Raw genomic sequence first — 27,743 nt, forward strand, 5'->3', positions numbered from 1 at the left:
TTATATTCATAAAGTACTGTATTTAAAGCATAATTTAAAAATAACATAGTCCTTTTTCATTGAAACTGTGAATTTTAATGACTTCATCATTTTAGTTTGCTGAAAATGGAAATATCTTGAAGTTTATAAACTTGAGTAGACTTCAGTACCATATGTCATCTTCTCTAAAGTTTCATTTAAAAATGTCCTGCAGCATATTTTAACATGCACTGGTTTCTTGAGCCTCTGTCTTTTCCATCAATCAGAAGAAGAGGTGTTCTTTGGAAGTGGTCAATGATATCTGCTACAGAAGAAAATTCCTGTGGGATGGAAAAAATGAGAAGGCTAAGGCCAAGATGTAAAAATTATTAGTAACCAGTAGAAACAAAAGTGGGTTTTTTAAATCCTAAATATTTATCAATATTATAAAAATATATATAAGGTCCAGATCAATTTCTCTCATTCCTGCTATGATGTGTAGCTCAGAAACTCTGTGTACAAGCTGCTGCAGTGTTGTACAATTAATTTATATATTCTTGGTCTGTTTAATACGTGCTGTTGTCACTGTGCTTGATGTGATGAGTGTATTTGAGAGCTCAGAGATCAGTTCAGGGGTTCTGCCTCGATCAGAACTGTGCTGATCAATCTGTCTGGGGCCAGCAAATCCACACAGTCCTGCAGGCTGGGGCTGGGCCACCAGTGTGGGAGCAAAGCTGTAACTTGGCAGGTATGGATTAGCTCTCAGCTCTGCATTTCCCTTATCTGCTATCTCAGTGGTAAACAAACATTCCCTAACCAGGCACGTGAATTTCTAATGGCTGTGGTCAAAGGCTCCCCCTTCATTCCCTGAGTGCAAACAGCATAACCTCATTCTACTTCCAGCAATAACAATATTCTCCCATGAATAACTCTAAGACAATAAGCAGAATTCCACCCCAGGAGAACAGTCACCTGACATGGAGTAATGGGGCAGGAGATGCCTTAAAATGAAGGGAGTAGTGTGAAAAGCACAGAGTACCTCTTTTCCTTTTAAGCTGGTTCCTAACAAATATAAGTGTTCCTGCTCCTGGTAGCGGATCTGGATGTTGTACACTTTATCTCTGTACAGCACCATCAGCACATATGGGTGAGTAACAGTTTTTCGTGAGCTGTCTCTCACCAGGAATGTTCCATCCTGAAACATGAAAAAATGAAAGATGACAAAGAGCACACACTTCTGGGTTTGATCAGTGTAACAACTTTCACTAGGGCACTTGTGCTTTCAAATGTTTTTTCTTTCTGAAATCTTTTTTCCTTTCTGGTAAGAGAAACTGCACTATTAAAGCATTTAGGTCTTTTGACAAATGTGTTGTCTTTCAGTTTGCTACTTCAAGCTTTCCTCTCTCTTACAAAATCAGATTCTAAAAGAAGGTAGGAATGGTGTTGTATGAAGGAGAGATTCCATTAAAGGAGGAAGTAAAATATCAGACCAAACCTCACATCACTTTAACCAGAAAAGAAGTTAATTTCCTCTAAGTGCCAATCACGTTTCCTACATTATGTATTTATAGACAGCTTAAAATAATGACCTTGGCTGTGTAATTTAGGTAAAGGCAGTGATGCTGTACCACTCCCTCTGCTTTTCTTAATTTCAGATCTATTTTGACAAGTCTTCCATTGAAATCCCCTTCTTAAAGGCACAGAATGGGACCTGATAAGCTGGACTTTAGTACAACTGCCTGGAGTGATGCACATGCCATCATCAGCTCATGGCAAGTGCTGTGACACAGCACAGGGTAACCACAACTCCCACAGCAACAATTCTATTTATCTCTATGATTTTATTTCTTACCACACGTACAGATAAGCCTTGTTGGAACCTGTACTTATTTTGCTGGTGTGTGTGTGTGGCCCAGGAAAGGGTGGCATGCCCAGCCCTTTGCAGGTACCTTGTTTATCCTGCGCAGCGCTGCCTCTGCCTCGGGCCGGCTGAGGAAAGCCACGTACCACTCATTCTTCAGAGAGCCCTGGGACTGGGGACAGGACAGGGACAAAGTCAGCTGCCAGGCAATGGCAACGTGCAAATTAGAGAGAGAAGTCTCAGTGGGAGGGATATGTGGGTCTGTGTGCAGAATCTCTGGGTGTTACAGATCACACTGCTATTTATTATGGTATGGGAAGTGCTGCTAGGTTGTTTTAAATTGCCTGCTCACTCTGATAAATTTGAAAATATTACAGATCTAGCTGTAATGCCCCTGCAGGTAAGCTAAGAAATCAGATATTTCCAAATATTTTCAGTAAAGGATTTTAAGTGGAATGTTTTCTTTTGCCTACCTGGTCACTAGGCACAAAGTCGTCCTTTGCTTTACTTTGTCTGTTTTTTAACTATCATCTGAGACAATAATGCACACTTCCTGTGAATGTACTATTTATGGTTGCCCAGCAGCATTATCACCATGAGTGGTGTGCTCTAAACTTGTTTTATTTAAGGAAATGTGAAGCAAAAATGCACTTAAAAGAATGAGTCCTTTGCTCATCAAAGCTTTCTGGAAGGAGAGCTGAAAATCTGATGCTGCCTGAAGGTGGTTGTGCAAAACAAGTAACCCAGCAAACAAGTATTTTTCTTATTTTGTTCTGCTGGGGTTCAGCTATTGTTGTTTTTTGTGGTGATGACAAAATAAGACAGTACAGTTTGACACAGAAAAGGAAACTGAAAGTACTCAGTAGTGTCCTGACAGTGACTACTGACTAGAAAAACAACTTTGAAAGATGTTCTCTCTCAAAACCAAACACTTGCTGTCTTTACAGTTATGGTTCATGTTTTGTACCTCATCCTCCTGGGTGTTTGTGTGGTGAACAGTCTGTCTGCTGGGAATTGGCAAAGGAGGTCTCACGTCAGCTGGGCCTCTTGAAGGAGATCTGCTGTTGCTGCCTTCAGAGATACAAAAGTAGAAAAAGTAGAAAACCAACGTTAAAGCCAGGAAAATAATTTCATCTGTGCACCCAGGGTGCAGGATCTTGATTTTATGAAGCATGAAGTATTCATATCACCCTGGTATTGAGACATCCAGAAATTACTTGAAATCAGATTTAGGCTTCTCTATGAGAACCGGGTTCTTTACATAATTCCATCCTTGGTGCACAGGGACTTTAACTGAGCTCTTGTGGTTCAGATTTCCATACAAAGAGATGAACTTGAAATAGGGGTGGCATTTTATCAGTTTCTGTACCACAATTACTCACTTGAGACCATCTTGGTTTCTTTAGAGACAGAAGTAATATTGTGTCTTTGCAATCATTGCCTTCTCAGCAATTAGAAAGTAAAAAATGCCACTGTAGGACACTGACAGCTGTTACCATGTGCAAAAAAATTACTTGTAAAGCAATTGATATCTAAGTTTTCTTTATTTTTTTTCTCACAAGATAAATATGGAGCATATTTCACATGAAAAGCATTTGCTAATCTTTTTGGGAGTATTAGCATACCACAGTGATTTGCATAGTTCAGCTCTCAGTACTGTACAGAAAGGGATGGTTACATGAAGCTTTGACACTGGTTTAACTGGGCAAGCCCAAACTTCATGGGAGACAAAAAGCCCAACATTTTTCATTCAGACTAAGTAAGGTACACAAGATGCCCTTCAGGAACTTGACAGTTTTCTGTTTGCAGTCCAAGCAGAAAAATCCATAGAAAAATAAGCTATTATATTTACTGCACTGAAACTACCTTTCAACTTTCATTTACTTAAAAAAGAAAAAAAAATGTAAGAATGCAAGATACAAACCTGGATGGAAACGTGGTGGCTTCAGAGAGCCAGTTGAAGACAGGTTTCTAGCACTGTTTAAAAAAAAAAAAAAGAGCAGTCAGTATAAATACAACATTTCTTTACAATATTTCTGTGCTCTCATCACCTGATCTGTGTGCCTGCTTTACAGATTGTGAGAGCCCCTTGAGACCACTGCAGGGTGAGGAGAGCCTGCTCTTTTCTCCTTTTTGTTTTTCTTTCCTTCTTTTTGTGTAAGTGGATCCACCTTTAAGTTTACCTGGAGCTCAGGATCTGGGAAGAAGGTAATCAGTAAAGGCCACTGAGACTTCTGTACCAGGATCAGTGCAGGAAAGTCCTTCAGCCTGTGGAGTTTCCACAGGGAATTTCTCTGTCCTGCTCCCAGAGCAGAGGGAGCAGCTCACCCTGCGGGGTTCCACTTACAGAGTTATTCTCCTTGTGGCTTTTGTAACATTAGATAGAAAAATGCAGCTTCACATTTATGATGCAAGCTGAGAAGAGCCAGCAGCATCAGGGACTCAGCATCTCCCACGTGAGCAAAGGCTGAGGGAGCTGGAAGCTGAGGAATCTCAGGAGGGATCTTTTAAAGCACATTAATATCTGCAGGGAGAGCCAGGCTCTTTTCACTGGTGCCCAGGGACAAGACCAGAGGTTCCCTCTGAGCATCAGGAAATATTTTTTCATGTGAGGGCAAGGAAGCACTGGAGCAGGTTGCCAAGAATGTTGTGGAATTTCTCTTTCCTTGGAGACATTCAAATGCCATCTGGACGTGGTACCAGGCAGCCTCTTCAAGGTGACCCTGCTTGGGTAAGGGGTGGGACCAGAAGACATCCAGAGATCTCTGCCAACCTCAACCCACATCCAAAACTGCTCAAATGGACTCTCACTTTTCAATTTTTGTTATTATTTTTTGTTTCTTCACCTAATTGAGAACAAATGGGCTGCACTCCTTTCTTTTACTGTTCATATTTCTCTTCTGCTTAAATGAGCTGTTGAAAAGGCTCTGAGATAAATATGCTAATTTTGTTTGCACAACAAAACTACCCTATCATGACTTGATTTATGGGAGAGAATCAATCAAACCAGGGGCCTCTGCTACAGCAAAATTCAGCAATGCTCTTTGAATATAAGCACAAGTGTTCATCATAGGAATAGTTTAATTTGCATATGACCTTGCTATTGCTACTGCAATATTTGTTTTGCTTGGCTGTCAGCAGTTTCAGAGAATGATAGTAAATGTGAGGAATTCATCAAAGAGCCATTAAAAATACAGAGATTAGAAAATGTGCATCAGACATGGACTCAAAGAGCCCACTCTATAAGTCATCAAAGTCTAAGTCTGTTACATGGTACATCAGAAATCAAAATTTAGTTAGAGGCTCTTCTGTCTAGCAACTGAAGGCATACAGCAATCAAATATTTGTAAGTTGAAGCTGGGAAAAATATTGCAGCAAGTTTCACAATTTTAAATAGGAATTATCAACCATTAGAGTAAAATTTAGTAAAAGGGAGGTAAAATTCTTTCAGATTCAACTCCAGACAATCGGGGTTGTGGGGTTTTTTAGTTTTGAAGTGTGAGGACTTGCAGCTCTAACACTTAAGCCCCTAGAGTGTGCAGGACCCCTTTGTCCTGAATCCTGCCTGGTTTGGTAGGAGATGATCCCTTCCCAAAAGAATTGGTCATTGTTATGGATCCTGCAAGCAATGGGAGAGGTCTCAAGGATGGAAGCCTTGTACCATTAGGGTCTTGATGCCTTAGGATTTAGCTTTTATATTTTTCAGATTCTGAACTGCTTTAGTGTATAACTCTAAAACTCCATGGCCTGTCAGCTCCTCTTCTCCCATTTTATTGAGATAAAACAATTCCTCTCTAGGCCTGAAAATCAAGAAAACCTCACTGTCTTCAGGCCCTGAGAAATGTAAACAACAGTGAATTGGGGGGGCAAACTTGGAGTAAATTACTTCATTACCTGAAGCTGTAATTGGAGGATTAACTCCTGATATGTAAATGAACCAAACTTTTAATTATGTGAAAAACCCGTTACCATTTTAGGTGTACCCCTGGAGGCTTTTGACTGCCCAAGGTATCTATTGAAGGCCTTCAATAAACACCTGCTTTTATTCTCTGAAGTTTGTCGAGCCTGTGTTTTAGGTAACCAAGGCATCAGTTTTAAAAACTCCCTTGCCATAAAACAGAGATTCGTGTCTTTTTCTTGATTGTCTTATGTGCCCTCTCTGCTCCACTGATACAGAGCTTCAATTCCACAAAGGATTCTCCTGGATAGTAGCAACAACACTAACAGCATTTTGTAGTGGCAAGGGCACAGCCTCAGTAGTGAACTACCAAGAGGTTGAGATTCAAAAGGAATGAGCAATAATGGTGAAACAAACCTTTCTGCAGCAGGAATGCTGTTGAATCCTGGCTTAGGTGGAGGCTTCACAGATTTGGGTGGGAATGCATTGGAGCTGTATGGGGGCAAAGACAGCTGTGGCACTGGTCTTTGGAGGGCAGCTGTGGAGAGGAAGAGAAGGAAACTTAAATCCTACATGAGATATTCTTAAATTAAATAGAAGGAAGAAATTCTGTCACCTTACTGCTGTTTAATTAGCAATAAACAGTCCTTAATGTGTTACTTACAGATTGGAAACTCATCAGCTGAGAACTTAAAAGTAGGTATTAAAATTAAAAATAAACTGGAACTGGCTTTAGCAATATTTATGTTTTCTAACTACTGTTTTGGATAAGCCACAATTCAGGTACCTTAACTGCAGCAGAGCTGAAGGGGGCACATGTTTTCTGTCACATTGTTTCTAAATAGCAGATTTGGTATTACCTTTTTGAACATGATTCTGAGATTTCTCCCAGCATGAAATAAAACATTTTCTTTCTGCAGTGTCCTCAGACCTGAACTAGCAGTGAGAGTGGAACAGGTTAACTGTGCTCTGCACTGCTTAAATAACCTTATTCTTTCTGGAGGCTTAGGGGCAGTGATAATTCATAGAGTCTTGGCCAAATGTCCTGCTTCTGTTATGGAGTCACTTTAGCAACTTAATTTCAGAAATCAGCATTCTGCAGAAATTTATAAACACTGCTGGGACATGGAGGAAGTTCTGCTTCTGTTCATTAAAGTGAGTGACACTGCACAGAGCCTGGTGCCAGCAGGGTTTGCTGAGGACTGGGAGACACCAAGTTTCTGTTTCCAGCTGTTGGATGCTGTGTGCAGAGCACAAATCTCTCTAATGTATTGTATTTCAAAATAAGAATTCCTGCTGGCTGGTAACTGGCTGACTGAAGGAAGCTATTAGCTATTGATTTCCTGGGGTTTGTGGCTGTGATATATAAATCTGCATGAGGCACTTTATAAGAATTCTACAGCCTATCAAGGTACCACCTGACTTTAGAAATGGCCCTAAGGAAACAACTCTGAAATAATTTCCTTTTTACTTTTTTTTTTTTAGAAATAAGACAAAGAAAGATTTCAAGTTTGAAAAACCACTGTAGAAATACTTACTGTCTTCTTCTTCCTGGGGATCCAAAAAAAAAATAAAATAAAATAAATTAGCAACAAATTATAGCACAGTTCTTAGGAATGGGTTACAAAACAAAATCTGGACATTGGTGAGTTTTGAGTATACAAGGACTCCTAATATCTACACTGTCCCTTCCCTCTAAAATGTTGGGTGTTTTGTCTTCATGCAACACTAAATAATTTTTAAAGTTTTTGCATTAAAGTGCAGCTATTATTTACAAACAAGATATGTGGTGCATGTCCCATAACACATCTTGACCTAAAATAGTCAGAAACTCTCAGGAGATGTAAACTTTCCTTATTTCTTCAAGTAAGTGTAAACTCTCAGAATTATCTGGAAGTGAAACTTTTAGGTCAGCTTAAAAATCCCCAGAAGCCCAGCTCTTCTTTGAGCAAAACCACTTCTCCCATGTCATAGAAGAAATTCTGGCCTTATTCTTCCTGTTATCCAAGATAAAGTTCTCAGGGAACAAACTGAGCTTGACACAGAAGAACTGTTTAAAAACACCCCATGTGTTATGAAAAATTCGTGAGTAATCCTTATAATTTATAAAAGAAATTGGTTTACCTTTCCCAGCATTATTAGTTTATACAGGTACTTAATTTTATTGTAACCCCTATACTTTTAAATATATGCTTTGAGACTGTACTTACTTCGTTTTTCTTGTGTGGTGGCCAAGTATGCCTGAAATGAGAACAAAACACTCATCAGAGGTGGAATAATACTCATTTACTTCATGTGCATTAGGCCATTATTTTCAACCAGAACATGAATTTCTAGAAATTTTTAAAGACCGATGGATGCAGAAAAGTTTTTTTCCTCATAAAAACTTCAAAGATTCTAATTTTCAGCCATAATCTAAGACATAATTGTAGTCCTTAGCCCATCTTGATTTCATCAATAAGGAAAATGTCTGATTAATTGATTGCAAGATTAGAGCTTAAAACAAGTTTGTACAATGATGAAACATTAGTCTTCAAGTCCTGAACTCATTTATAATATTTGACAACACTGCTGGAGCACATCATAAGGATATCAGGCTTTGTTTCTCTGATAATTTATCCTGGCTGATCAGCAGATCTCAATTATTTTTTCTCTTGTTTTAAGTTCAGTCAATGTTCAGCCCCCAGGTTGTCTAAGAACTGCAGGGGAATGATCCAGTTGTGCTGGAAAACGCTGCTGCCTGTTAAGGAGTTTTGCAAGCTAATAAAATCAATGGGATGCAAGTAAAGCTTTCCTTTTCCTACACCCTAAAACAACTGCAATAGAACTCCTGTAAGAATGTTCCCTGGAGCAAGAACTTGCTCTGGTGGAAAAAACATGGATCATATAAAACTTTGGACAACTTGGAAGTGACTCATGCCCCATGTAATGGCTCTTCCAGATTTGACTGGAGAGTTTTTCTGAATTCACACCTTTCTGCAGCTTCAAGCACATCCTGTGCATATTAATAAACCAAAACTGATATGCACCAGTAAATCAGACCATCCCTGTCTGATTTATAGCAAGCATACCTATATGCTTGTCCATATTTTTGTTAAATTTCATTTCTCCTTTATTGAATTTCAATTAAATGAGCACTTACTTTCCAGGGCTTTGCTTCCTTAGAGGAGGTGGATTGCCTCTATCATATCTGTCACTTGGTGGGACAGGAGGTTTTGGCATCATTGCTAACTGTTCTCCCAGGGATCTAAAGCAGGAATGAGATGATGAAATAAAGGCAAAAAGCTGCTTATTAAGAAAAAACTGGGGAATACTGGCAATGAGAGGATCATTTGCAGAGGACAAACTCTTACCTTAGCTGTGAAACCAGAGGCTGTAAAACAACAAGGAATAGTTAAGAGAATGTGTATCAAAATAGGCAAAAACTATCAATAATCACCAAAAAAACCCAAAAAACCCCCACCAAAACAAAACAAAAAAACCCTTACCTTTTCAGGAATGCCTGGCTTCTTTCCTGAAAACAGTAAAAGCTTACATTTAGAAAAAAATGGAAGTTAATTTATTAAACTTCCTATGAAATAAATGAGTTTTGAATAAAATTGAAAATTAATCCTGCAGGTTGAAGAACAAATCCTGAGATGTAAGCCAGAAAAATATTTTGGCTTTGCAAGTGATGGTAAAACTGCAATCTCTCTTATTAAAGGGAAATGGAAACATTTTCAACATGGTATATGTCACAATCACATTATCTAAGGTTCAGCTTTGAACTACTGGATACTTTTTTTGCCATTATATAACAGATAAGAGTTTAGATAATAAATAAAATTGTAGAGTCATATCTGGAGATGCTTTGTATAATGTGGTTTTCAGCTCTGAAGGAAATACCAATTTTTTTTGGGTCTTATTAGTTCTCAGCCTTCTTTTAAGTCTGTTGCCACATTACCTACAGCAGTGTATGCAGAGTTTCGTTACCTTTGTATGCAAAGGTGATTTCCTCCTTTAACCTACTGAATATTTCCCTGTTCAATCACTTAGGTGTACATCAAACCTTTATTGCACAGGCTTCTCATAATGTCTCTCTGTTCACCTGTCTAACCCAGGGCTGCTGTTTTCTAGATGAAACTTTCTAAGTTCTGCTCACACCATTTATTCATAAATAGATTATTCTGATTACATTTCGTTGAGCCTTGTTCTCTTACATTAATTATATACAAGCTGATGATTTTCAGTAATTAAAACAACTCCAGTGATATTAATGTAAGCAAATACTGACCTGATCCTGGGTTTTCTCTTTCATATGGGGGAGCAAGGCGATCCAGAGAGGGTTTGGTGCTTCTGTCTATAGAAGGAGCTGGGGCTGAACACAACAACTGTGTAAGACCATTTGCTTGATCTATACCATGGGTAAAGATATCTTTATTTTGTGTAGATTAGAACCGGTGTTACTTCTGAAAATAACAATTCAGACTCCTGTATGAGTGGTAGAAGAAAGGAACTGAGGGAGAAGAGGAAGAAGTGCAGTGCTGCAGTCTGTGGGAAATGCATTACAAAGAGAACTGCAGCTGTACTCACGTTTCAAAGGCTTCATGTTTCTGTCTCTGCTCAAGTCGCTGCTTGGTGGAGGGGGGAAGGCTGGCAGCTAAAACAAGAATTTAACAAGTGGTTAAAATGTGTCCTCACCTTTCTGTTTTGAGTGCATTAACCCCACCACACACATGTGCCAGTCCTGTGTGCCACAGCACAAGGAGCAGCTCTCTGCTCACTGCAGGAGGGACAGGAGCCAGGGACCCTCCTGGAGCATCACCTGCACTCATTGGGTTTTGTTGGATGCAGAATTGCCTCCATGTGCTGTGTCTCCCAACTCTCCAGTGGGATGTCTCCTCAGCAAGGGGGGTGTAATGTCAAAGGAAAGGAAAGGAGCTGTTGTATCTCTGACACTGCATCAGAGCAAAAGCCCCCCCATCACATCCCAAACCTTTACTTGTGTGTACATTGGTGAGTTTAGTGTCCATCTGTTCTGGCACACACTGAACCTATAGTGCCAGCTGTCAGCAGCAAGGGCTTTCAGTTCTGAAGTATTCACAGCACGAAAAAGAAAGGAATCAAATCTTGGTCATCAGTGTTCTGGTTATACAGTCTCTTACACTTTTATTTGGTCCTAATTCAATTGGGCAACTGCTAGAAGTATAGCTTGGAAAAACATAACCTTTTTTTCATAACAGAGGCATCTCTTACAAATATATAATTGATGTGGGAGAGGCATTCACAAGTAGGTGTGTATTTCCAGTGTAAGAATCAATTAAGTAATATGAAAGAAATAAATATATTTCTGCCATGAAATTTAATTGTTCCTTGAACAATGGCCACCTTGTAACAGAGCTCAAATCTATTTTGATGGCTTCCTCTTCATACACTAGGTGAACAGAAATGGCCCTACTTGGACTCCCAAGAAGATCCTGGGATAGGAAATGGGTGAGATTTTAAGAAAGGAACATACAGTAGCACTTCTTCCCCCAAATGAGGCTGGGCCAGGTCGCTGGGGTGGTACTGGAGGCTGATGTGGAGGCTGATGTGGTGATCTGGTTGTTGAAGGTCTGTCTAAAGAAAACAAAAATCCCAAACTAAACAACTACACAGAGTTTGGTTATTTAATATTCATTCGATCTTTATGGCAAAGAGCCCTTACAGGGGCCTGGCTACTGAAGTTAATAAATCACAAAGACATTGCTGTAGGATTTTCCTGGCAGTTGCTTTAGGATCCGTGTGTTGTGTTGGGAGTTCCAGGCTGGTCTGTCCCTGTGGGGGACAGAGCCCTGCCAGGCTCTTGGCCACAGGATTTATTTCATTCCTGTTTCCTTCATTTATTTCATTCCTGGTGTGTGAAACACCAGCCAACCTGAATGGCAGCTTTGTGCTCCTGAATGGACTCCAGGCTGCTGAGGAATCAGAGGTAAAACAAACATGACAGGCAGGGACAGCTGATTGTCCTTTTCCCAAGTTTCACTAGAATTTTTTTCCATTGTTGTGACAACCTGCTCTGTCCAAGGGTGCACTGCTAAAGCTACTGCAGAATGTACATGTGTGTAAGTTCACACAGGTCCAAATCAAAAGCCAAAAAATGCACACATCACACAAAACTCATCTTTTCTCCAACAAAGCTTGTCCAAAGTAAAAAATGTAACTTTAAAAGTCACAAACTCACAGAGTTTGTGTCACTAAATCTTGCTCATGAACTACACTGTTATCTTCAAGGAAAAACCTTCTATATTCCATTATCAACCACCTAAAATGTTGCTGATAACACGGGAAAATCTAATTTGTAAATTATTAATAGCACTTAATTTTTAGTAATTACCTATATAATCTGTGCTGCTTGGAAGTGACTTGGCAGGAAATATGACATTGTGATGTGCTTCTTCATTATTGGATGGAGGTGGCTCATAGCCATCACTGTCGTGTTCTGCTTCCTCAGGCTCCTCTGTGGGTGATTCATAGTCAGCCTCATCTTCCTTTTCCTGGTCTTCATCAGGGCTTTCGTAGTCATCATCATCATCCTGGCAAATAAAAAAGTGGATGCTGGAAGAGAACACTGAACCCTTTTAGAGCAGTTTCCTTCTGGCCTTTCACTCTGGTATTTTTCACTCTAGAAAATACCAAATTTTTACAACCAGTTTTGAGGGGGAAAAAAATCTGTTGAAATAATATGGGGAAAGGAGGCAACGTTCCATGGAGCACTCAAGAGCCTAAGAAAGGACACAAATACCATGTGATGACAGTGAGTGCAATGGGAGGTCAAGATAAGGTTTTAGGGAGCAGACAAGGCACCAGCAAACAAGCCAGTGTTCCTAGGAACACAATGGAGCAGCAGTTGATGCTGCTGATATTCATTCTTGCTTTCTAACATGTCCCCTACAGCATGCAACCCAACTTTTGAAAATTATGCATAAAAACTGAGGTCTCTGATTTGGGTCTTGGTGTCCTCCTGACCCAAACCAGCCTGGTTTGCAGCACCTCACAAGGTGACAGTGTCAATGTGGCCGCTGCACATCTGTGCAATCTGCCAAGGCTTGAGAGAAAAAGAACACTCCATTTGTCATTGGTACCACAGCTGGAATTTCCAGAGTCCTCTGCCCTGGCACAGAGCCCACGTGCTCTGTAGGTGGTTGCTTTTATCTCTTGTGCTCTCAGAATAGCAGCAGATCTCCTGTGAACTTAGCAACAAGTGTCTTCTAAAAACCGAGTGTCTTCTAAAAACGCCTCTCCATTTATTTTTGAAGAAAAGCCATTAGCACTGGCCAGCCTCAGACATCTTCACAACCAAGGCTGGCATCAGCAGTTGAGGTGGGTGTGTTTCACCCAATGACCTTGTCAAGGCAGTTCCTACTTCTGCAGTCTAAATGGTTCTAAAATTAAAATTACTGTTCAATAAATTGGCTCTAGAGAATAAAACGTCAAGAATTTGCCACTGAGTAACAAAGCAACCTTGAATCTACTAGACACCTCTTTTAAGAGCTTGAAACAGGCAATGTAAAATTCAGCTGTGGGGACCTGCTCCCAGGCTGGAGCTTCTACTCGAGCAGGGGAATAGGAAGGCAATCCTGAATTCCTGGGGGAGAACCTTTTCTCAGGAAAGGAAATTATTATGCAGCCACTCCCATCATTGCTGCTCCTGCTTTTTCCTGCCCCCAGCCTTGCTGCCCGAGCAGTCAGTGCAGGAGGAGACCCCTGAGGGTTTTTTTTTCACCCATATACTCACAAATGAGGACCAGCCACCGTCATCCTGAGCGTACCCTGTGCAAATGTTAGAAGTACACATTATATTGTTGGCTTTTACAAATATTAAAATGAATGCTATATGCATAATGTTGGAAAACTTTGCTATATAAGTATCTTTTCTTGTAGTGATAAATATATTTTTCTTGGACTACAACACGGTGATGTTAAAAAGCTTTTGTTCATGTAATTAAATCAGAGGATGGTAAAAAGATAATCAGGAAATTTGTTCACATTCTTGGATGATCCTATCTGGATGAAAATAACCACAACTCCAGAGAAGGAATTTATTGATCAGGGAGTAGGCAACAGGATGGCACCACAAAAAAAAAAGTTGCTTTACAGGTTGGGGGCAATGATTTTGAATAATGCATAAAGGTCTATGATTATGCAACATGTTGATGCATTTAACAAAGTGTTTTCTGAGTGTGTGCTCTTGGCTGAATGTCAAACACCCAGCCATAAGAACCTTTTGCTTTATTTTCTTTATCTCCTATTTGTCTTTTTTTATTAAACCTTTTAAAATTCACCAGGAAAGTGAACCTGTTTTTCACACAAACATTTCTGAGCTTTGTCAAACATGGAATAACTTGTCAGAAAGAACCCAAAAAATCCCAGGGTTTTGGAGTTCTGAGCCTGAGTCCTGTGCCACAGGAAGGAGCTGTTCCTTCAGAGCCAGGCTGGCAGTCACAGAGGGCACCTGAGTAAAATCCTGATTCAAAACTGAATGAAAAAACTGAAATCCTGGTCCAACACTTCTGAGATAAAGCTGCTCTGCTGTGCCATGATCTGGGTGCCTGCTCTTCAAGTCTGTCCCCCTTCCAATTTCAATTCTAGAATTTCAAACAAAAGGCTTTCAGAATGAGCCCAGACTTCTTATCTCTTTGTTTAAGAATATTCTGGCTTTCATAATAGAAGGTTTGTTTTTTTTAATACAGTTTTTTAATGCTAGGAGGAAGGGCAGGAGTGGAGATGTTGGAACAGAAATATATAAGCACTGATACCATTTATTGTGTTAAAGAAAGACATTTTGAGCTTCTCAGGAAAAGGTCTCTGCTTTTGCCTTCCTTCACCATCTTTTCACTTTAAAAACACTTTTCTTACTTATTGTCCTGCATATAAAGCTTTTCTTTTTTGAAACTTCTTTATACTCCCATATTTTCATTTATTGTTTTGGATTTTTGGTTCCTAATCCTGCTCCCCTCTGTTGACTCTGCTCTGCAAGTATTAATTTAACATTTTTAAATATTTTTGTTGTTAGGGTCTGCCAGTATACACTTACCTGTGTTGTCTGAAAATTTTTGTGTTTGGGCCCTGCAACAAAGATACAAAAAATAAATTTTTTCTGTTAAACGTTTGATGCTTCTATTGCAAATAAAGGCAATAATTAACTATTACAGGAGAATGAAGTTTGCATAGATGAATTTAACTCTGCCCAAAATGCTAAAAGCACATTAGTTGATATTTATACAGAGGATCCTAATAAAATTTAAACTATTTCAAGAAGAATTGAAGTCAGAGAAGTCAAGTGGTTTGAAGCAAGGGGACTCAGTAAATACATTTACCAGTCCTGAAAACAAAAACTTCAAACTCAAGTTCATAAATGTAAGGTTAAAGAAGGTTTTTATGGTTTTCAATTCTAGTTTTGGATTCTAGTGCATGGAAAGGTGTAAAATCATGTTATCAGATGATGCAAAACCATATTCTGTAGACTGGACTTGGTTTTCATTGGGTAGGGATGTAAATTGTTCTTTTCTATAGAATGTTCTTGCAATTTTTGCTCTTCTTCTATTGCAGATATTATATTCAGTGACAAATATTAAGAATTAAAGAGTATAATGATGAATAGATCTGTGGAATGCATTAATGATGATTTATTAATAATATATGCCTAGGCTTCTTGGCCTTCTTAAAGGCTGTGTGCTCAGGTGGAAAATTGCATGAAACATGCAAATGTTACTGGGTTCTGGATATGGCAGAAATATCTGGGGTGTTCATGGGCTCAGGATTTGATATTTGATATCAGATGACATTAATGAAACAGAGCTTTATTTTATAGAATTTTCAGGCTGCATTTCTGATCCAGGCATTATTGATCAAAGGAAAACCAGTCCAGAAAAGATCTCTCTGAAAGCTTGGAACAAGAAAGCTGAGTTGTGTTACTCACCATTTTGGAAGGAAAGAGAGCCTCCCTTCATTTTTGTTGATTTCTTGGCTTAATTTACTTACAATTCTATTGGAAAGAAGAACAAAAATAGTTATAAAAAAACCCAACCTTGAAACCTGTCACTTGTCAAAACAGCTAAATAGCTTTCTTCACCATTATCCCTCAGTATTTGCTAAATTTAATCTGGTAACTCATGATTATTATTTACTATGTGATAAAAACCCTAATTTTGCCATCTTATTGGCAAGTTGTGCTACAGCATATCCAACTACAAACTAGATTGTTTTTACCTTGGATCCATGTCGTTGGATCATGTTTAAAAATAAACATTAAACCCAGCAAGCCTTAGGATCTTTGTTGTAGACATCACACTGCTTCAAATAATGGCCTTGGCATTTGTATGATTTTGCATGGAAAAAGCAAATAATACTTCAGGAAAACAGAGCTGGCTGCAAAAGTAGGGATTAAATATTCCCTGAGACTCTTCTCTATTCTTTTTGTGTTCCTTTCTCTGAAGCCATCCCTCATCCAGAATCCCTCCAGCAGAGAAGGGGGAAAGGCTGATCTAATTCCATGTTTTAATACATTTTCAGGGCATGGCAGAAATATTCATGGACTGTCAAAGGCTATCATTTTATACCTGGAGAGATCTTTCCAAGTGCAGGACAGTCAGTACTGAGATTCACAGGGTTAATTCTACTGAGAGACCAGAATTCTGCTCTGCTACTAATGAATTTTGCCTCTATAATTATTTTGTTCCAAAGAAAGCCTAGGATGGGCCATGATCTGATTCTGAATTGTCATTATTTCTTATTGAGGAATATCCACCTGAGAAAGTCCTGTGGCAAACAAAGCAAATTGTTTACATACATCCAGTCAAAAATATCCCATTTTACTTCCAGCTTAGGTCTGTCAGAGACAGTAATTGTGGAAATATAAGTATTATTAATAAAAAACAGGGATTTAGTGTATCTGTTTGTCTCAGATTCTAAATTCTGTAAAATCTTAATTGTATGTTAATGCAGAGTTCTTCCCCACACATCTTAGACTGGGTCAATCAAAGTTGATATCAATATTGTAAAATATTTGTTTATGGCCAGGCAATTACTACCCTATTTTGTTTTTCTTCTTTCATGTCTTTTTCTGCTGTTTAGCAATAGCAATCCCCTGCTTTTTTTCCAAATTATCTAATTAGTGCATCCTTCATGTCTGACTGCTCTTGTGAACCAGGACTGGAGGAAGACAGGTTTTCAAGCCATCTAATATGAAAAACAAGCCAAGAAAATGAAGTTATTTTGGATCAGGGTGATAGTGCTGCCTGAAAAGGATGAAGGTGAGTGGTGTGAAGTTAAGGATATGCACTCAAGGATCCAAGTATGAAAAAAGAAATACAGAGAAAGAATATTGTCTAGGTTTTCTTGTTTAAGGCAGTATTTTGCAATTTTCTGGTTTGAAGCCAATGCTATCATGCTTGCTCCTTTTTGAAATAAGCACGTGCACAAGTGTTAACAATTTCTGAAGGATTACAGCTGCCTAAATCTGACACTGTTACCCAATCAAGCTGCATAAAGCAAGAGAAACACCAAATTATAGGCACAGAAGTTCTCTTGCTCTTCTTTCCCGTGGAACCAACGCTGTTCTGCACAAGACATTTCCTTTTGCTGCAGGGGATAAGGAAGTTGCTGTGTGAATAATAAATTCCATGTGAGACATCAGGAAATGTCCTGGGGTGAGCAGTGCCCTGCACACATCACTGCTTTGGTTGAGAAGTGGGTTATGGAATTTGTCTGTGGCTCATTCCCTGCCACAGAAGAGGCAGAGGACCTTTCAGAATGTCCTGGGTTTTTTCAGCTAAAAAAATAAAATTAAGTTCTCTAGGTTTTGGAGCTAATAATTCTTAGAGTTCAGACTTCCCTGAGTGTTTGGAAGTTTTCTGGACTAAACCTGGGCTGACTGCTACGAGGATTTACACCAACTGGTTTTTGAGGAAAAACTGACAGGAAGAAGTTGATCATCTTATCTTGCTGCCAAAAAATTAATCATATAATGCTTAATATAATCTAAAATAATTATAAATCTAATATTTTTAAAAGTGTCTAATCTTTACTTCTAGTTCATTTGAAGTGCTTCAAACCACTTGCTCAGAGAGTTTATTAGAAGAAAGCAAACTTCAGGTGGGTCACATTTTACAAGGAACGTTCTCAGGGAAGATTGGTGCACTGAGCTCTGAGCCTGTCATGGTGTGAGGAAGGAAGTACCAAAACCACACAGCTCTCTGAGCTGTGGGAGTGGATGATGGGAGAGGATAAGGCAACAGCACTTGCAGAAAATGTTACTCAGACTTCTCATTCTCTTTCTACCTCCTCCACCAGTTGCTAAACTTAAAACTGGCAGGAAGTTGAAATTTAAAAAGCCCACACAACCAGCCCCCAAAGCAGGACTCCAGAACTGGCTTTTGTTCACTTAACTGCAGACAGTGTTGACATGAGTAGGATCCACTCTACATGTGCTGGGACCAAGGGCTCAAGATGGGTAAGGGAGGTGGAATAAAGTTCCTCTAGGGCCAGGAGGCTGCACAGTTGCATATGAGCACTGTCAAAGCATAATTGGTGATCCAAGTGTTTGGTTTGGCCTTTGAGAAGACTCTGCTGGGCAGATGCAAAGTTCTATTGACTTCAAAATAGACTGAATACCAGTTATGTTCCAAACCTTGAACAACCTTTAGACCCCCAGCTGGGACACACTGACATCAGCCCAAGGCTCACCTTTTTAACACAGAAAACTCAGATTTCTCAATTTTTATGTTTGCATTTTTACTCTTCTGAAAGTAGAAGGACTTTCAGGCTGTGCCATGTTTGCAGGCCCTGGCTGTGTCACACTGAGCTGGCAGATGCCATGAGTGCAATGATGAGCTTCCTGCTGCTGGAAATTTCTGCCAGTGCTATGGGATACACTTTGGAGTGCTGGGGGATATGCCTACAGATTTCTTCCACAAGACTGGAAATTCCAAATCTCAGGTTTGCCATGAACCTGCCAGTGGAATAGCCAGGAGGATCAACAGCATCCTGAAAACTTGGAACCCTTTTCTCTCAAGATAGTAAACAACAGGAGTGACAGACAAATAGCAGTGTTTATATCATGGCTCAGGTGTCAAACAACCAGCAGTGTTATTTTTAATGAAATCTTTGCTTTTTCTGCTCATGAATTCTGACCACAGTAAGTAAGGCACATTCTGTTGAACGTGCTTTAAAATATTTTGCAACACTTGAATTTGTTCTCCACAAGTATAAAACTTCATGACCTTTTCTGACTGGCAGTAGTGCTAATGAACAGCAAGAAAACCCTGTTTTTCTCTTAAGCTGTAAATTGGCCTCTTGCTTCATTAAATTTATTATCAAAATGTTAATAATACCCTCATGATTTGGTCTGAGTTTCATTTAGCACTTAGAACCAATGGTCAGTGTCTGCTCTGTGTAAAACACACCAAATCTCTTCCCATTCTAACCAGTGATCTCGTTCAGAAAACAGTGTATTTACGAGGATTCAGGTGTGTATCTAAACATTGTGGTATTAATATTAACTTAATATTAACTTTTTTAGCAAAGATTTCCAGAAAGAGTTCAGCCCTTTCAGTGGAGAATGCTAAAGATTTTAAGAACTATTTAAGTTTTCAGTGCTTAAACCTGTGGTTTTTTGGTTTTTATAAAGAAGCCAAAAGTTTTATGAAGATATGCACCTGTAACAGGGCTTCTGAAGATTAATTTTCAAAATAATAGTTCATTAGTAATAACAGAAGGTTGTAGAGTTTTATAATTAGATTCAGGAAATGACCTGTAATGTCATACCTTGCAATGACAACTGTGACCTACTTCTGACTCTTGAAAAGTCACAGAATCATGCCCAGATAATGACACAGTTACATTGCAAACCTGAGCAGTGGGTTTGCTCCCAGATAAATGTTTAGCAAGCCCACAAGCCCAGCTCAGGAGGCCTGCACAGATGCAGGCTCTGCTTTGCAAACCTTGAGTGATTCCAGGTGCTGGCTCCATGTAGGTCAGAATATTCCTGATAAACTTGCTGAGGAACAATCTCTCTTGTTAATAGATCTTTTATTCATTTCATCACTGGCCAATGCTGTAACATCTGCTATTTATATTAAGCTTTTTGCAGAATATGCTCAAGTTTTAGCACTGCTTTTAAGTATCAGGTAATGTAATTATAATATGTTAATGCCTCTTTCAGCTTGTAGAAGAACTCTTGCTACAACCAATTGAGGTTTGCATTATGATACAAAAGAAAAGTGTGAATGTGTTCTAGCAGAAGTCACCAGCCAGCACTTTGTGTTTCAATGAGGATGTCGAGATTCTGAAATAAAGAAATTAGTATTTTAAAAAATGGCAAATTCTTCTGCCCTTTAATTCTATCCAGGAAGGTTGGTTTGGGGTTAAGTGGATTTTTGGTTTATTGTTCTTGTTGGGGTTTTTTTGGGTTTTTTTTTTGGTTGGTTGGTTGGTTGGTTGGTTGGTTGGTTGGTTGGTTGGGTGTTTTTAGTGAGAACCAGTTCTCTTCCCTATTAAAGCTCTAAATTCTTGTTTTAAACAGTGGCATTGCATGGAGGGCCTTTCTGCATGTATAATCACCATATTCCAGTGAATATTTTGCTTGTTTGTAAGTATGAAAATGTCTGGGAATAGAGGCCTTATTTCCAGAGCTTTCCTCAGATTTAAATATCTACTTATTTATTCAGTTCCTCAAGCTGTGCACCAAGCTTCACTCTTCTTTTAAAGATCTTGATTTCAAATTCTCTTCTTGTCGAGAAATCCAAAAGATCTGAGTGAAAAGGCTGTTCCATTTCTGCTGGGGTGTAACAAGTGAGAAACCCAAAAGACCTGTCAAAAAAAAGGCTGCTCTCTTTTTCTAGGGTGTGAAAATCAAAATTTGAGATATCAATAGATTCAGTGAGGGGGTAGGAACAGCTCCACATGGTGACATTTCATTTTAATTATTCACCTATGGCATTAATGTCTCTGGTATGTCTGAGTTTCTTAGACCATCCACTGACTACTTTTCTCTCACAAATTTGAAAGGAAATCACCAGAAGTTCTCAAAATTAAGAGCTCAGACAATGAGAACAAGAGGTAGTTCTGCCACAGGACTGCTAAGGTGGGATAAATTATCAGAGAAATACAAGTTCCACAGTATAGTAAGATGAGTCTGTCACAGACAATCTGGTCTATCATCAACATTGTTAAATCTTTCTTTTAATTGAAAGCGAGTTCAGAAATTCTGAGACATCAGAGCATCTTTTTAAAATAATACCTGGACCTCTTTACTAACATATTGTACACCACCAACTCTTATTATCAGGATATTTATGAAATAAATATGTGAAAATGTAGATGTGATTTTAAGAAATATGTCACATCCAAGGCTTTCAAATTCAGTCCTTTATATCCAATATGAACAAGGGTGACCTGCTGGGTTCAGCTCTTCCCACCAGCTCACCCAAGAGCACAAAATTTTTCAATATTCTTGTCTTCCCCAAAACACCTTCCATAAGCTCTGAGGCATGAGAAAAGGCAAAGCAAATTGTATCTTGTGCAGCAAAATCAAGATATGAGTGAAGGGAGAGAGTCTGGAACTGGGAAATGAGCAACAAAGACACAGCCATGCTGGAACAGCTTGGAACAGCTTGAATTCCCTTTTTTTTTTTCTCTCTCCTTTGTTTGGAAGACCATGAAGAGTTCCATGTGTCTCATGGTTAGAAACCTTCTAACCTCCAGCTTAAATATGTAGCAGAAAACTCATTTTTCACCATGAAATATTAGAAGAAGCCAATTTCTCTTACTCAGTATTGCCTTAATGGGATTATTGTTCTTCATTAAGTAACTTCTATGAAATTATGATGAATTGGGAACTTTCTCAAGGTCTAATCCACAGGATTTCCACCTGAGGAAAGCTATTGAGCATTGAATCACATGGTCCAGACTGATTTCTCTTGAACACCCACCTAAAGCAAAAGCACATGAAAATAATTTCCAATCCTCAGCTGTTGTGGACATAACTGACTTTTTTTTTTTCCTTTAAGTTAAAGTCAACAGTTAAGCAGTGAACAGTTAAGTCATACTTCAAAGGCAATACTTGCACGAAAGTTTAACCTTTGTGTAGCTGCTGTCAGTCAAAGAATTTATGCACAATTTCTTTTGAACATCCCCCAGACAATCTCCTTGTTTTGTATCATTTTGCTTGAGCAGTCATGACAACACTCATTTTATTTTGGAATATTCTTCTTTTTCTCTCAGTACACTCCAATAAACAAGTCTCTGACCCATCACTCACAAATCATTTGCCTGATATTTCCTATGAGACTTCACTGCCAAACAGCTAAAATAATTCTTAACATTAAAATAGTTTGACTTTACTTACGGCACTCTGAGCTTTGGAAATTTCTGAATATCATTTTCAGACATGTTCTGGAAAGGAAAGACAGGGGATATGTGACAAAATTGTCCGTGGAACACCCTCCAAGTAAATCACACACATGTATTCAAAAATGGCCTGAATTCATGTGGTATTTACATGACTTCAGAAGCCACATACATTGAATTTCTTCGTGTCTGCACAGTGAAATTAGGCAAGATTATGCATGATTGCGAAATTTCAGGGTAGAACTGTAGGTTTTAAAATACAGAACCTCTGGCTGGAGTTTTGCTCTAAGAACCTCATCTGTAACAGAATACATAAAAAATCCCACGTTCTAGGGGACACATAGCTAGAAAACCCCTTTGGACTTAAAAGCAGCATTGGCAGCCTAAAACAATCTTTCTGGAAACAGGGATGGGGGGAGGATTTCTGTTCCCCCTCAAGCATAACTCAGCCACTGGGCTGACATTCCTCCTGACTGAGATATCTGTCTGGAAACCTTTCCTGATGCTCCTGCAGAGTCATCCCTTTTCTTCCTCCCCCCAGCATCTGCAAATCCACAGTTAGGACACATTCAGGCACTATGAAGACTTTGGATTTCGTTGATTTAATGTTTTGTTTAGTTAATCACAAGCTTCATGAATTCTCTTTGGAGAATTCAGACTATCATCTGATTCTTTTTGTCTTTTTTTATTGGTAACAATAACAGGTTTCTAATGACACATTGGTTCACAAAGCTGTCAGTGTCAATGCTCAGGACAGAACAAATCCTATCTGTGTTTTTCCACACTATTTTGCCTCTGGGAGGAGTGAAACAGAGGAAAAATATACTGCTTTTATGGAAATGTCCTGCAGTACTTCCTGAAGAATCGTTTGGGTTTTTTTCTAAAGGCTCTTTAAGCTTCCCTCTGGAGTTCTATTCTGGTGATAAACCTGACAAATATTAGAGGTATTAACTCTTTTACAAGGGCCACATTTCTGTTTTAAATAATAGAGAATTTTATTAGAATAAGTTATATGGAACCTCTTTAGTTTTACTCCTACTGCATCTCAATCGGGCTTTCCCTGTGGTAGCCAGTAGACACAGAAAGGTGGCTCTGAAATTAGGATGTTATTCTGATTAATTTTAGAGCAACATTTTTATGCCAGGTTTATCATGCAGATCTGACAACAGCTACAAACCCAGCAAACACTCAGCCTGAGCAGCTGCTTCTGTGCAAATGTAATTTGGCAGTTTCCAGTCCCTCACAAAATGTAAAAAGATGTTTCTTAGGAAAACCATTCACAGAGAGAAGCAATTTTTTTCCAGATTGTACTCTGGAATATTTTACTGGACATCTTCTGTGGTTCTGTTTAACAAGTGAAACTTTTCCTGTTTTTCCATTATACAATTGCCAAGTAATTCAAAAGCTTAAAGAGAGTATTAGAGAGGTGAGCAGCTGCTTGGCTTGCTCAGTAAAAAACATCCTTTGAATTTGCTGGGATGCCTCTGAAGAGCTGCTGCACTCTGAGCTAATTACAGAAACACTCTGGAAATAATAGAAAATCACAAAAATCACTTAGAAATCACACAGTTATTGAACTTTCTATTTGCACCTCACAAACTACCAGCATGTCATTATGCCAGAACTCCACTCCAGCCACAGATCCTCAGTGCTTGAGCTGAGAAGATCTCCTGGGGGCTGGCAGGATAAATCCCATGACACATCTGACTAATGCTGACTGCACCCTCCAGCAGGAGGGAGGGGTCAAATCCTGTTCCTACAACAGAGGCTTGAAAATTTTTATGTTTTGTCTCAATGAAATGTCAAAAAACTGAGTATTAGGACAAGTGAATGAAAAATACAAAACTTTAGAAGAGGTATGTGATCTCCCCACTATGACTAATTAAACAGAAGACCAAAATTACTACATCTGGGGAAATAGAATGGCTAATATTTGAAAATAAAAGTAGAAGGCAGTAATGCTAAAAGCTCTCACACATCTTATGGACATATATTTAAGACCTGGAATCAGCTGCTATGGCAGTGGAAGTTATCAGCTTTTTCTAAAATTAAGCCAAGCCTGGAACAAAGTTGATTCATAGCCAGTGGGACTTTGCTTACTAGTTTTGATGCTCTTAAATTTTATTGATTTTTTTGTATTGCTACAGAAGAAATCTAATTTTATCTATAGAGGAATGAAGGAGTTATTCCAATGAAAGGCCAGTCATTGTGAGCAGGGCTGTGTCTTCTTTAGAATGAGAGGATAATTGATAAATGTGGGTTTTCTGTAGTTACTATCTGAAAACAAGAACTTCCTATAAAGGAAGAGATGAATTCAAGATAAGACTATTGGTTTAGAAGTTCCCTGTCTGTTTAAAAAAATACTAAAAAATATTCATATTGAACAACATGCTTGGGCTTCCAGCATTCCATATTTAAAGCAAGTTGTCTGGCTGATTTTAGCAAAAGCATTTACCTCCCATATTTATACCTCAGTAACCACCTGGAACGTGGCTCTTCATCTGCCAGAGCAAAATAAGGAGGAGTCAAAAACATCACAGGAAGGAAATTTCCAACTCCACTTACCAAAAACCTTTGGCCATTTATGCTGTGCTTCCTCACGACTTTCTCACAGTCCTTATACTTCAGCTGTCAAGGAGAAGATTATTGCACCCTTAATTATAAGAATCAATAAAGATATTAAACATATGGCTGGCTTTGAGTAGATGTTTTCAAGATACCTTTTTGTATTCTATGGCCTGAATGGCTCATTTTGTCCCATAAACATGGATTTTTATGACAGACATTCTTCAGCGGACTTAAAGGTTTTCATCCATTTAGGAACACATTATTCCTCACATTTACAAAGCACCTCACAGTGGAAATATTTGAAAACATTGATTATTGTGATACTGGCTGGGATGAGCACCTGCAGAAGTGGAACAAAACCCTATTATCCAGGAAAACTGATCTGACTGATCCCAGGGAAAATCTCACTTGTTAATCCTGTAAATTATCTGTAATATTTGTAAAGCTTTTCCACAATATTATGTTTTCCAGTAGCATTTAGGACAAGGATATTCTCTTTAGAAGTTGCTCATGTACAGGCTGACCACAAAGCAAGACATGACTTTTAAACATTTCCAACAGTTGTCCTAAGTTGGGCTGGGTTTTTTTTGGGTTTACTGGGTTTTTAAAATTTTGAACAGTAATAGCATAATGTAAGAACACAACTTATATTTTTGATCTGGCGTTTTTCTGTTTCAAGTTGGTCAGGTCCATATTAGAAGGAACCCAAAGAGCAGGCAGACAAAGCAACTTTTGGAGGCTTCGAGACAAAAGAGTTATTCTTATTCTGTCTGAAACTTTAGTCAGTGACAGTTCTGCAGACAAAGGACCCTGGGATAGCTCCCCTAAAGCAGAGAAACTCCCACAGGGAGCTTTATGTCCCTTGTAGTTCTACCCCATACATCATTTTAAGGTGTAACATTGTAACTTGGCATACATGAGAAAGGACCCTGGAAACAACCCAACAGCAGAGAGGATATTTTTAGGAGCCACCTTCAGTTATTCATATGAAGAAACAGACCTAACTCTGGTAAATATTTTAGGATACAGAATAAAACTTTTGTGCAGACTGAGGACTTAAACCTGTAAATAATTTCTTTTATACAGTGAGTGCTATCATGATGTTACCAGCACAAGTCTGTATGCAGAAGGAAGCACCACATCACTGTGAATGAGACCTAATCTCAATCTTGAAGTAATTAATTAAAAAAGCTGTTTAGCTATTAAAGATAAACCTTGGAATATCCCAAATATGAACACCTTTTTTTTAAAAAAAAAAGTATTTGAAAATTTGGTTTTCCATTGGTTCTGGTTCATTCATTCTCTGAGTTTATCTGGGGACAAGATCTGGTCACTTGTGACAGGTGCCCAGAGCTGGATGACTTGGGCTGACATTCTTGTCTTACCCAGATTTTTTAGATTGCTTAAGCAGCTTGTGCCCTGATTTAGCTCTCTGAGAGTGCAATGCCATTATCTCTGTTCTGGGGAGCATCTTGATCACCAGAAGGGAGACACTACAGATAAATGTGCGTTCACTTATAGTAGAATTTAGAATTGATCCTTTTATCACAGTTCAGAATATTATTATCAGATCTTTCAGCAAGCCCTTTTCCCCTTCCTGATTTCTTGGAAATGGTGGTCCAACTTCCCCCTGCAGCATTGTTGTAATGTTTTTCGTACTTGTCTGAAGTTACCTGTTGATAATGATCTCATCTGTTCCATCTCCAGTTTTTGGTTTCACTTTCCTGTGCCAGTAACTCCTGCACCCTAAAATTAGGGGCTTCTATGTAGTTGGCAGTTTCACTTCTCTGGAGATTTCATAGACACAGACTCTCTGTTTGATCTGTTCATCTTTATTAAGTAGTTCTGTATTCTACTATCAAACTTGCCTCAACTCCCCAGATAAGACTCTCACAGTATTGTAGGAGAGACATTGAAAAAGTAAACTTCACATTATTCCAAAATTAAGCCCGAGGTGTTCCAAGTTTTACAAGTCTAGCCATGGATGTGATTAACAAAGACATTCAGAGGCTCATTTGTTACACCGAGAAATTTGGAAAAAAACGTAACTTCTGAAAATCATTGAAGACGAAACAAAACTTGTAATTTTCACACCTTAGTGCCTTGTGCAGCTGTTAATGTGTGTTACACCAACAAGCATTGTAGTAAGCTGTTTAGTTTTCTCTAACTAAGCCATGAGTTTCTCTTATAGCCAATTTAAAAATCCCTTTCAAGATCCATTTTCACTGACCAGCCGAGCTCAGCTTCTCATTCGACAGCGGTTTTGCTTTTAGCTCTGCAGAGAGCTTTGCCCACCATGAAATATCTGAATTTAGCCCAACCAATGCTAGAGCAGTTTGCTCCTCCATCAGACAAAGACAGAACACGGCCAAACTCACCGTCCTGAAATACTCTGCTAAGTCATCGGGGTCCCAGGCGAGCACGTCGGAGCGGTAGGGGACGTTCCGCACGTCCATGGTTGGTTTTGTCCCCAGGGCAGTCAGGGAGTGTTCACAGCCAATGGCACAGCCATGGATTCCCTCAGCGTGGCCACCTCCAAGGAATTCCTTGCCCAACCTCCAGCTGCCTCTGTCAAGGAACTGTCCTGGTCAATTTAAATGACGCTGTGAATTCGTTCCAGAGAGACGCTGCTTCCTCTGGTACAAAATGGTCTCTTCTCAGAAAAGTTTCAGCTAGTCAGCCTCACCACTTCCTTTCTCTGAATATAAATAAGTAAACAAGGAAGCACAGCTCTGAATGCTCTGTCTGCTGCACAGAAGTAAGTGCCTATGGACTCGAACTGCTTGTAATTGCACACATAGATAGTTATGTTTTTACTCACATTATAAATGCATAAAAATATGGTCATATTATCTGCACAGGTGTGGGGTACTCTTCTGTGCAAGTCTAGCCAAGGTAAGTCACCCCCAAAGAAGAAAATGTTCACTAATTTACCTTAGTACCTGAAATATCCTTCTTTGTACAATTAAAGGTTATCGTCAGAGCTGTATATAACGAGAAACTAATGAATTAACAATAGAATTACAGTCAGCATCTCTTCAAATAAAGAATCACTCAGTGAAACTAAAAAATGCGTAAGTTTAGAAGAAA

The 27,743-nt window shown here is 39.0% G+C and overlaps 1 protein-coding gene across 1 annotated transcript; it reads right to left on the reverse strand.

The window, feature by feature from the left end:
* On the reverse strand, nucleotides 1–27,318 carry LCP2 (lymphocyte cytosolic protein 2). The gene is made up of 21 exons (XM_014887705.2): nucleotides 27,032–27,318; nucleotides 24,651–24,713; nucleotides 22,084–22,130; nucleotides 15,658–15,723; nucleotides 14,773–14,804; nucleotides 13,474–13,508; nucleotides 12,073–12,271; nucleotides 11,215–11,315; nucleotides 10,290–10,356; nucleotides 9,991–10,074; nucleotides 9,206–9,231; nucleotides 9,071–9,090; nucleotides 8,860–8,964; nucleotides 7,928–7,958; nucleotides 7,256–7,268; nucleotides 6,135–6,255; nucleotides 3,744–3,796; nucleotides 2,787–2,890; nucleotides 1,908–1,991; nucleotides 998–1,153; nucleotides 1–299 (listed from the first exon to the last, which is right to left on the reverse strand). The coding sequence occupies exons 1-21, from the start codon at nucleotides 27,107–27,109 to the stop codon at nucleotides 177–179; spliced, it is 1,608 nt and encodes a 535-aa protein (XP_014743191.2). The 5' UTR covers nucleotides 27,110–27,318; the 3' UTR covers nucleotides 1–176.
* Nucleotides 27,319–27,743: the final 425 nt, after the last annotated feature.

This window comes from Sturnus vulgaris, chromosome 15, assembly GCF_052056855.1.
Source record: "Sturnus vulgaris isolate bStuVul1 chromosome 15, bStuVul1.hap1, whole genome shotgun sequence".
Classification (NCBI taxonomy): Eukaryota; Metazoa; Chordata; class Aves; order Passeriformes; family Sturnidae; genus Sturnus; species Sturnus vulgaris.